Here is a 12269-nt window from a genome sequence, read left to right as displayed (position 1 = left end):
TTTATATCATAATAGATAACATATATTTATATAATAATTTTTATAATAATAGATAATATATATATATATATAATAATATTATAATTATAATAATATATATTATCTATTATTATAAAAATTATTATTATATATATATATATATTATTTTTATACTTGTCAAGAATCGATAACTATAAAAACGTATATATATATGAACGTATAAATAATATAATGTATACATAACTTAATATAAGATAATATAACGTAATATAATGTAATATAACGTAATATACACATTAATTAACATATTACAACGTAATAGAACGTATATATAAAAACGTATACGAATAATCGTATCTCCTCTCCCCAAATTGTCCATTTTCGTTTCGAAGTAGAGCGTCAATTAGGGAGTACTCACTATAACGACAAATTTCGTGGATTTTCGCGCAGTCGTGGTTCATAAAAATATTCGAGGACACAACGCGATTTCGTCTCGAGGGATTAGCAGCGCTGAAAATAGAATTGCGCTCGTCTCGCTGCTCGCGCAAATTGCTCGAACATCGACACTCTTTGCTTTTCTTTTATTGGACGAAGGGCCTGGCCCGCGAGGACCAGAGGATCCCCGCGGGGGGTTAATCAGAGCAGCAAAAGTGTTAAGGGAGCCATCTGAAACAATTCTCGCTTATATCCCGTGCTGCTCTGCGACAGCGTGGAAAGGAAACCCGGAAGACGATCCGTCGACAATTTAATGGAGCTCCTCATCGCGGGAAAGAAAAAAAGAGAATTTCGAAGTGGATTTGATGCGACTTCGCCGGGGTTATTCCCAGCAGCATTTAATTCCAGGGAAACTTGGCCGCGTAACAATTTCATCGTTAAAACCTCGGGGACCAAACTTCACCGGGACGAGGCCAACTTCGCTAAAAGCAGAGCCAACGCGTCCGGTAAATAATTCAGAAAGTTCAGCATACGCTGTCGCCACGCGTGAAAAATCTTTCCATCTACACGGCGGCCTTTCCGTCCTTGCTGTTGCGTACAGGGTGTCCCGAAAATGTCTCGCAATACGGTGAACAGTTTTAATCCTGAGTTGTTTAATCTTGAATTTGTAAATCCTGAGCTCATTCGCAGCAACTTTCTTCTTTGCGAAAATGCGATTCGCGGCTTCGTTTACGAGTTATTAACGAAAAACGGCGGCCAATGAGAGGCGAGCACTCGGCTGGCGCGAGGCGGCACAGCCAACGGGCGCGCGAGCCGATCTCGACTCTCATTGGTCGCTGTTTTTCGCTAATAACTCGTAAACGAAGCCGCGGATCGCATTTTCGCCGAGGAAAAAGTTGCTTCGAATGATCCCAGGAATCTCCTGTTCCCGGATTGCGAGATATTTTTGGGACACCCTGTATACACTTCGCGCAGAATGCTCGAGAACAGAAATAACAGACGGCATCGAAGCGGATCAAAGTGACTTCCGCCGGGAGATGGTAATACATACTTCGCCGGGCTATTTACTTATCGATTCGCCACTCCCCCCTCCCCCACCCGTTTCCCCTAGGAACAGGAAACCTCATTAAAATTCCCTCGGACGACGCGGAAAACTTCTTTCCGAACACAATACTACTTCCGCGAGAAATGCCGACGAGCATAATGCCGGCGACACCCTGTCATCTTCCAAACTTTTTTCCCCGCGAACTATGCCGGCCCGGAACGAAAATGTCTCCCCCAACAAAAGTCGTTTATTCTTCGCTGACAAAAGGGGCGCGAAAAGTATCAATTTAGTCGCGACGTGAATTGGAAAGTGAAAACAATAGGGGGCAGCGCCGTTTCTCTTTTTTTCTTTCATTTCGATGACGCGCGGGGAAAGATGGGTCTCGTCCGGAAACCACCCCCCGCCCCCCGTTCCGTGCACGTGAAAAGTTCGAAACTGAAAAGACGCGGTGTAGATATTTTTCACGGACACGTTCTCCCATGTTTCCGTTCCGTCGTATAATAATAGTGTGACTCCATTACAAAACTTCGAGGGTTGTTTCCACCCTTCCGGCGCACGTAGAAACTTACAAATTCGACGGACGGACTGTAAATATTTTTTCGGGCACGCGTCTCGCTTCGCCGATGTCGTATGCACGACATTACGATTTTCCCCGGAACTTTGGGGGTGGTTTTCACCATTTGTGCGCGCGCGCGAGAAGTCGGAGGATGAAAAGACGCGCTGTAAATACTTCTTTCAACGACACAAACTGTCTCGTCGTCGTCGATTGAACAATGCTACGATTTTGTCCCAGGCTATGGGGGTTGCTTCCACCCCTTCCGCCCCTTGAACAAGGAAACCACGCGTTGAACAAACTTCGAAGCAAATTGCTCGTTACGTTCGTCCTCCTATCTTTTTCCAAAGTAGCAATAATAGACGGTACTTATTGCACAGGCGTGGGCCTAACACAGGGAAATTCACAGCACCCCGAAATGTCGCATTTCCGGGAGAAATTATTGAATTGTCGAGCGCGGAGACGTCGGAAAATAAACGGAAAACCGGCGCGAGTCGTGCTCGTGGCTGAAAAAAAAGAGTTCGTTCGCGAGAAATCGCGGCGATTGTTTGAAAGAAAGGCAGCCGCGCGGCTCGAGCATAATTCGATAGCGGAGGGTGGGTTTCCAGCGGGACGGATTTCAAAGGTCAGAAATAAAGGGAGGAGAGCGTTACCCATTTCTGAAAGAAACGGGGCCGTTACACTTGTATGACAGGCCTCTTGTGAGTTTACACTGTGTGTTTCGCTTCTGCCACGGTGGCTGATGAACGGCGGGGTAGCCTAGTTGAAAAGGATCCTTACCTCTTTTATAGTGGCGTGTGCGTGCGAGAGGGCGGCCTCTTTGTCGGCCAAACTAGCCGCGAGGCTGAGGCTTCGATCGGCTTCGTCCCTCGCAGCCCTCAGCAGGCTCCAGCGTTCCCTCTCCCTCTCGCGTTCCCGTTCCTCCGAGGGCATGCCGACTCCTTGTTGCTGAAGGCGTCCTAAGGTCGCCTCGTTCTCCCGCATCCGCTGCAATCAACGGTCAAAGAGACCCATATCCGGGCAGTAACTCCACCCAAAACCACCACCACGTCTAACAATGCATGCGTTGCTTTACGAAGTGCGCAAACTACTTGCCGCGGGACAAAGCAAACCGGGAATGATTCATTTGTCGGCCGGACGATCCGTTCGTCGTCCTATCTTTTTTCCAAAGTAGCAATAATACACTGGATACTATTGCATAGGCGTAGGCCTATGCACAAGGAAATTCACGGCACCCCGAAATTTCGCATTTCCGGGAGAAATTACTGAATTTTCGATTATAAAATTTTCCTTTACCGGCGACTGACATCGGCCACCCCTGCGGCTCACCCCCGGCGACGATCGCGAGAAAATGACCGCGCCGTTTCGCGGGTCAACGGTTCGCAATTTTCGGATCGGCGGCGCGGAATTTTGGACGGCGCTGTCGAGTTACGACGTGAAATTGACCCCTGCTGAGGGTTGAGGGTAGTTCGACGGAACTATGAGCAGGACTATTGCGTGATTAGTTTCGCCGGGGAACGGGATAGTTCGGCGCCATGTTCGGTGCTTGAAAATCTCGGCGGTATTCGGGTGTCTCGAAGCGGTTTCGTGTGAATTTTGCCGCGTGAAAACACAGGGGTGGACATAGTTTCGCGTAACTATGTTGGAAAATTTGCTGGTTGATGATTGTTTGTTTCGGGGTCGCTGTGATCGCGAAAATATGTTTTCTTGGGATACTTTTTTGGGGACTCGCCCTGCTCGGAGGGTGATTTTTCATATTTCAAGAGATAACCTTATCGAGAATTATTATAAATAATTAAAAATTATTATAAATAAATATTATTATAAATATAATATATAATAAATATTTTTATATTATTATAAATAAAATAAAAATTATTATAATTATTATAAAAGTATTAAATTGTTTAATGAAGTAGTCGGAATTGAATTAGTATCGACGTAGCAATATAAGTTACATAGGCGTAGGGCCTAGTACAGGGAAAATCACAGCAACCCGAAATTTGGCATTTCCGGGAGAAATTATTGAATTTCATTGCACGAGTGAAGATAGAAGACTGTGCCATTTGCAAAATGAAGTTTATACATTCATTGCAAGATGAATAATCTCTGTTATTTATAACAGATGTTGTACGAAGTTTTTTAATAATTACAAGTCTTGCAACTATTGTAAAATTACTATTTATTTTTCTTTTCTTTTCTTTTGTACTCGAGCGATGGCTGCATAAAATCTCTTTCTATCATTTCTTCTGTAACAAAGGGTTTGCCTACCCCTACACATGAACAAATAAATAAAGAAATAGTTTTAGTAAATAAACTTTTAGTCAATTCCAGCGTGAAATGCCAATTGCAAGATAAAAGACACTTAGAACCCAGTGGAACGACGTTTAAACCGCGATGCATTTTTCCGTAAATTAGTTCTCCTTAATTAACGCTCAGCCTGAAACCAAAAATGCCTAATTTGCGGTTTTTATAGTTATTGAGTATCGTCAACTATAAAAGCGAGCCACGAGGCTCGAATAATCGGGCAGAGGAGATACTATTAATCGAGCTTCGCGGCTCGTTTTCACAATCGTCGACAATCTAATTACAAAATAATCAACTGTAATCGTGTCTCCTCTTCCCAAAATTTCGTCGATTTTTGTGCCGGACCTGAGCACGCGATTAGGTAGAATCTACACTATATTCCGCGGGAAGTTGGCCGCGCGTTTCCGTGCAGCCGAGTTTTCCGGTCGAGCGGCGCGGGGAACGCGCGGCGGCCGATCGACAGTTTTTAACCCCCGAACCGTTGTCGAGTCGCCGACACCCCGGCTAACACCTGACCGATCCGTCCGAGTGGCAGTAATCGCGTTGTCCCGAAGTTTAGCCGATAAACCAGCTGCAGCACCTGTTCTACGTAGCGTGAAGTAACTTACGCCCGAGGGGGGAAAGATAAGTGGATTAAGTTCTCCGTGGCTGATATCCCGCCGGCTAATAAGCGAAAGGGTACGTGACACCTGTAAATAAACGGGCCGAGTCGCACCTGTATCGAATTACAGTGCCCGATCGACCGGCAACGATACGCTCGAAAAAGAAATCGCGAACTCGATCGCCGCGTCATCTCGCGCGGATCTTTCCCACGCGAAATTGGTGTCGCTATAGCCTGTGTGTCGCCCAGGATCATTCGATACGACACGGTAGTCCTCGTGTTTCGTTTGGGAATTACTTTCGTTGAATTCGATGGCGCGACCGGCTGAATATGAAATTCTATTTCTTTCCAGCGTGGATGTTATTCGATATTTTATCGTTATTATTATTATTATTATTATTATATTATATAAAATTATTAATTACTATTATTATACTATATATTATATTATATAGAATTATTAATTATTATTATTATTATACTATATATTATATTATATATATAGAAGTATTAATTATTATTATTATTATACTACATATTATATAATATTATATAGAATTATTAATTATTATTATTATTATACTCTATATTATATTATATATAGAATTATTAATTATTATTATTATTGTACTACATATTATATTATATAGAAGTATTAATTATTATTATTATTATACTATATATTATATTATCTATAGAATTATTTATTATTATTATTATTATACTATATATTATATTATATAGAACTATTAGTTATTATTATTATTATTCTATATATTATATTATATAGATATATTATGATTTACGATTATTCGAGCCTCGGCTCTCGTTTCGAATAAGGTAATATTTAATTAACGCGACGATTTCACGGATTCGCGAACAAAAATGGACAATTTGGGAAGAGGAGCCACCTTAGAGGGTTATTCGAGCCTGCAACGACTGAATTAAAATTGCGTTTGCTTTCAGTGCATCGCCATGATCGTCCAATGCAATATCCTTATCCTCGCGTCTCTTTTTACAATTATTTCACCATCGACGATACGCTGACTGGAGTGAAATCGTGTTCCTTTCAGCGCATCGCTGCGATCATTCGCATAATTGAACGCGACCCTACTTTCTCACACGTTTCATCTTACAATTATCTCGTCAAATTTCCTGGTACAAGGTTAAATTATCTTTCCCTCGTCGATGTACACGTCCGATTCGAATCGGGTTATTTCACCAAAAAGAAAAGAATATTCTCCAAATAACGTACGAATACTATTTAATAGGAACGTAATTAGTCAAAGGATCAGCTAATGAAAAAACTAACGCGAACGAAGTACACGGGTCAGCGTGCGCGAGTAATTATTCCATTACCGTGCTTTCTTGATTCTAATTTGAATGGGAGATCTCTACGCCGGCGGTTCATCGTTATCAGCCTCTTTTATTTATATTATACACCGCCGCTCCATGTTCCGTGCCTCACCGTACCCGTATCAGTATTTTTATAGCGCGCGTATCTCAGCTATTTGCTGTTTCTCTCGCTTCTAATTACATTCCGTGCTCCCCTCTTAATTATACATTTTCCGCTCGCAGTACGTATCCGCGTTTTACTTTAATACCGCGCCCACAGACGAAATATATTTCCCGAATGCTGTTTTCTTTTCGGCCGCTCGTTAGAGACGTTATTGTTATTATTACCATGAAGCTCGTTAACGAACACTGCTGATCAAATTGGAACGGAACTGCACGGCTCCAGAAACGGTGCGACGATTCGTACGCTCGCGTAAAGCTCGCGCTTCTTATAAAAACGTTCGCGTTGCTTGAAAGTCGCGAAAAGACGTCGCGAAAAGTCGCGAAAAATCGTGAAAAATAATAGTTCCTCGCTTCAGATCTTTTCGAACATCTTCAGAGATATCATCGAGGACATGCTAACGCGGCTGTCGATCATGCCAATTTCCGGAGCGAACACACGTCACAGTTCCGCGAAATCCGCGCGTCCATGCGAAATTTCCTTCGAACACGGCAATTATCCCGAATAGAATTTTCGCATTTCGCATTTTAGCGTGCCGCGCGAATAAATCATTCTAAGCGCGTCCAGCTCGTGATTTATGGAAAATCTCCGGCCGTTAAATATTCGAGAGCGCGTCTCCTCCTCTCGGCGCGGCGCGGCGCGGCGCAACAATTCCTCAAATTTCCTCGGCGTAAGCTCGCCGTGACAACGCGGTTCCCGCGGCATTAAACCGCGCGTTATTATTGCCGGGCCGAATTTTCCCGTGGGTCATCAGTGTCCGTCACTGCGACGAGGGATCGTGAAACGGCGGCCGGTGTCCGCGTTTATCCGTTATCATCGGGTATCTCGAGACGAGGCGAGGCGAGAGAGCGCGCCGGCGGTTCCTCGTAATGGAACATGAAAGGAAACGGACCACGGTCCCCGGGTCTTACAGCAATTTCTCATCCTCGCGGGCACGTCAATTTCCCCTTTGCTCTCCACGCTCTCCTCCGTCTTGTCGGATCGCGCGTAATCCACTTCATCAACGGGGCCGAACGGTGGACGCGCGTCGCCCGTCCGCGTGTTCCCCGGCGAACGAACCTTTCGGGCTCTCTATGATTTTTTATCCGGTCGGCTTAACATCCGCGCTGGAGAACCTCCCTCTTCGCTTCCTGCCCCCCCTTGGGGTTCTGTTCAAACAGAAACACGCCGGCAATCTCGTCGATCTCTCTCTCTCTCTCTCTCTCTCTCTCTCTCTCTCTCTCTCTCTCTCTCTCTATTTCTCCCATATCCCAGGCTCCTCCGTTGTTTGACATCGTAAACGTCGCTGTGTACGCTCCCGCGGATCTCTCGTTGTTTGATGTTTCGCTAACATCCTGCGCGGAAGGATATCTCCACGCGAAATACGAATCGCCGGTTAAATAAATTATCGGCAAATAAACGCGTTCTCCCCGGCCGTTTCGACCGGCTCCACGATTTTCCGGACTTTTCCGCCGGCGAACTTTCCCGCCCGGAGCTACGAACCCGTTGATTCATTGCCCCCGTGTCGTGCATCGTCGCAGTTTAGAGTGATCGGATCTTTTTTTTAGGAGAGCATTTTTTAGGGGGGGACAAGTGTTTTCGTTGCGTGCGCACGTTTGTTTGTTCCGAGCGATTGGACGTTAACCTGCGGGGCAGCGGAATTTTATTTCGATTTTGAAGAGCGATTGTAACATTTACCGTGAATTCTTTCTAATCGACGCTCGGATTGTTCCTTTTTTGTGTACAATCTGAGCGTCGATTAGGGAGAATTTACTGTACGTTCGTGGTCTTCGTACTCTCGTCACCGTTCTTCGTTATGGTTGAAACGATCGGGAGACTCTTTGATCATTTTTTAGAATGCTAAGAAAATGTGCATTTACTGTGTGACTAGGTTTACTTGATGCTTCGATTAGAGAGCGGTTAGGGTGATTAGAGAGCAGAATTTTGTTTCAATTTGAAAACAAAAAATATACTTAATGCGTTATGCTTGGAGTCTGTGTGATATGTCTGACTCGTCATTAGATGACAGAAGATTGTCTGTTTCTTTAGAAATTATAATGTCATTTTGTGTCGTTTAACTATAGTCGTCAGTAGACCGCGGATCTTCGTGCAAAATAAAAATTGTCTTCATTAATTGCACGATGCAGAAGCTGTCAATGTTTGCTGACATCTTTCTACGACATATTTTCCGTTTTCTATTTTAGTGCCGATAAACAATTTTCTCTGCTTCTGGATGACTTTTAAATACATCCAGAGAAGACAATTAGAAAGCCTGTTTCGACACTTTGTACACTAAAAGTCAATTTTTAACAAGGTTCATCCGGTAAGTCAAGGTTTGTTAGCGTTTTTCTGCGACATATTTTTCTTTTCCTATTTTAATGTCGATAAACAATTTTCTCTATTTCTGGATGACTTTAAATACATCTAGAGAAGACAATTATGTAGCCTGTTTCGACACTCTGTACAATAAAAATCAATTTCTACCAAGGTTCATCCAGTAAGTCAAGGTTTGTTAGCTTCTTTCTGCGACATATTTTTCTTTTCCTATTTTAATGTCGATAAACAATTTTCTCTATTTCTGGATGACTTTAAATACATCTAGAGAAGACAATTATGTAGCCTGTTTCGACACTCTGTACAATAAAAATCAATTTCTACCAAGGTTCATCCAGTAAGTCAAGGTTTGTTAGCTTCTTTCTGCGACATATTTTTCTTTTCCTATTTTAATGTCGATAAACAATTTTCTCTATTTCTGGATGACTTTAAATACATCTAGAGAAGACAATTATGTAGCCTGTTTCGACACTCTGTACAATAAAAATCAATTTCTACCAAGGTTCATCCGGTAAGTCAAGGTTTGTTAGCGTTTTTCTGCGACATATTTTTCTTTTCCTATTTTAATGTCGATAAACAATTTTCTCTATTTCTGGATGACTTTAAATACACCTAGAGAAGACAATTATGTAGCCTGTTTCGACACTCTGTACAATAAAAATCAATTTCTACCAAGGTTCATCCAGTAAGTCAAGGTTTGTTAGCGTTTTTCTGCGACATATTTTTCTTTTCCTATTTTAATGTCGATAAACAATTTTCTCTCTGCTTCTGGACGACTTTAAATACATCCAGAGAAGACAATTAGAAAGCCTGTTTCGTCACTCTGTACAATAAAAATCAATTTTTAACAAGATTCATCTGGTAAGTCAAGGTTTATTAGCGTCTTTCTTCGATATATCTTCCTTTTCCTATTTTACTGTCGATAAACAATCTTCTCTGCTTCTGGGCGACTTTAAATACATCCAGAGAAGACAATTAGAACGCCTGTTTCATCAGGCCCGTCCACTAAAAATCAATCTTTATCAAGGTCCATCGAATAAGCCAAGGTTTATTACCATCTCTCTGCGACATATTTTCCTTCCTCCCATTTCAATACCGACAAACAATTCCCCCCGTTTCCGCACAACTTCAACAACATTCAGAGAAGAAGACGGATCACGTACAGCCTGTTCGAACACCCAGTACACCGTATCCAAATTAGAGAGCGGAATAAAGCAGCTATTAATAACCGGCGACCTCCGATTTCCTTCATTTTCTCTTTTCTCGAGCAACGATGAAGGTGCCACACGCCAGATTAAAAATAGTTCGCCAACCTTTCGCCGGTTCGGAATAGACTATCAGGGCCGAGGAACAGCTACGAACATCGTTCGAGATAAGATAGCGGCGTTTTCCTTTCCAGCGGAACGCCAAAGTCGCGTGGCGGGGTGCCTACGTTAAAAAAGAAAAGAAAACGCGAGTTTCCTCGGCCGCCGAAAGGGGAAAAACGCTGACCCCGGCGACATTACGGAGAGAAAAGTTTAAATTAAGAACGCGGCATTCCGCGTGATTTTCGCCGGCGAATTTCGCACGGGGAGCACGTCGATCCGCGCGATGCGGGAAGTTCGATCGTAAATCACGGCTCTGAACCGGCGTCGCGCGCCCCGCGCGAAACTATTCTTAATTAATTGAACCGCGGGCTTATTAAGCGGCCCGTTCGCCGACACTTACGGCTTGTTTCGGGGCAACGTTCCTGTCGTTTCATTTGGGACACGGTATTTACGATCGCCGCCGCGGAATACAATATTAAAGGATATTAAAGTGTTCCTTCCGAGTCCCCAGGGAGAACGCGGCCCCGCCATGATGCATGGTCCTGGTTCTTATGAGAATTTCTCTCCGTCTCTCTCTCTCTCTCTCTCGCTCGAATAAACTCTGTATTTTTTCGCTGGGAGCGCCATTACTGCGCCTTAAGCCGCTTCCAAGAAACATTAAAGACTGTCTTCGTAGAACAGGGCATTAGCGATCGCGCTCTCTTCGCGCGCGCTCGCGATGGCACCGCGACAGAACAGAGAATGCTTTTTAATTTTCATAATGCAAATACTTTAAGCCGCTTCCTGTAATCTCTGTTTGCACTTGTACCGCGACCGTGGAACCTCCGCAGAAATTCGGGAAACACGGCGCGACTATCAGCAAAAGTTTTCGAAGTCCGACGCTCGACCGCGGCGACAACAAATCGATCGTGTCACTGGCCGGTCTTACGGTCTCGCTCTTTCGAAACATCCACGGCAATTTTCAGCTGGTATTTAGAGCATTCGCCGTGTCACTGTGAGCATCGAAGCGTACGCGATGCAACCAATCGCGTCGATACTTCGAACTTCGGAGCTTCGGAGTTTTCGCGAATTTCTTCCGATTAAGCCCGTCGAACCTTTTCAAATTGCGCGATTATTTTGCTAAACTGTCGAGGCAACTGACAGTAGCTTTTTTCGGACGGGAAGGACTGTGAAAAGTGGAGATGCAGCGGCGCGGTCTGGCGTGTCGTTGCACTCGTCGGTAAATTCGTGTTGCAACTTCAATTCGGGAAGAGCAGTTTTTCTGAATTTATTCTGAACGATACATTGGACGGAACCTTCGGTAAATTGTGGGATCGTTTTGCTGCACTATTGAAATAGCTAGTAACATTTTTTTTAGTTAGAATACCGTGTAAATAACGTAGCAGCAGCGAGCTTTCGTGCAGTCTGCAGTGCTGTTATACTCGTCGGAAAATTCGTGTTGCAACTTCAAATTGGGAAGAGGAGTTTTCGTGAATTTATTCCGAACAATCTATCGAACGGAACCTTTGTTAAACTGTAGGATCATTTTGCTGCACTATCGAAGTAACTAACAAAATTTTTTCAGTTAGAATGGTCTGTAAATAATGTAGCTGCAGCGGGCTTGCGTGCAGTCTGCAGTGCTGTTGCAACTTCAAATTGGAAAGAGGAGTTTTCGTGAATTTATTCCGAACAATCTATTGAACATAAGCTCAGTCAAACTGTGGGATCATTTTTCCATACTTTTGAAATAACTAACAAAAATTTTTCAGTTAAAAATTACCATAAACAACGTAACTGTATTCGCTTGAAAATGAATAGATGATGTACAAAACAGTCGAAACACAGTCAAATAATTCCGAGCTCCTAAAAATGATTTAAAGAAGGAACGAATGTTCATAACAATTTCTATTTTGCACAAAACTCCGCAGTGCACTCGCCAGAATCTCGAGATTTAAAAAGGCTTCTTTCCACTGCATTGCTGTAAAAAAAAATCAAGAGCGTCGATCGAAAGATTTTCCAGAAAATGCGCTCGAAATGTTCCGATCCACTTTCGTAAATTCATGCTGATCTCTTAGGCTCGCCACACGCGTCGAACCTTCTTCCAGGTCCTTCCGCGAAGAGCGTCTGAATTTATAACGTTAAGCAGAAGCCGAATTAATTCACGCGCGCGCCTAATGCATCGTCTTTGCTCGAGCGGAAACCGCGGCGCTTCCGATCTCCGTTCAAAGCGCATC

General features: G+C 43.5%; 1 protein-coding gene across 21 annotated transcripts in view; it reads right to left on the bottom strand.

The window, feature by feature from the left end:
• The window catches only part of Liprin-gamma (liprin protein kazrin), a 239525-nt gene that overhangs the window by 39181 nt on the left and 188075 nt on the right, over positions 1-12269 (bottom strand). For all 21 annotated transcript variants that reach the window (XM_076525099.1, XM_033480137.2, XM_033480138.2 and 18 more), the window contains one exon: positions 2793-2999. In XM_076525099.1, the coding sequence (XP_076381214.1) occupies positions 2793-2999 (207 nt within the window). The remainder of the gene's footprint in view (positions 1-2792; positions 3000-12269) is intronic.

The sequence above is a fragment of the Megalopta genalis genome, chromosome 11 (genome assembly GCF_051020955.1).
Source record: "Megalopta genalis isolate 19385.01 chromosome 11, iyMegGena1_principal, whole genome shotgun sequence".
Lineage (NCBI taxonomy): Eukaryota > Metazoa > Arthropoda > Insecta > Hymenoptera > Halictidae > Megalopta > Megalopta genalis.
Note: the sequence above shows the minus strand (reverse complement) of the source record. Positions and strands in the feature narration are given on the sequence as shown.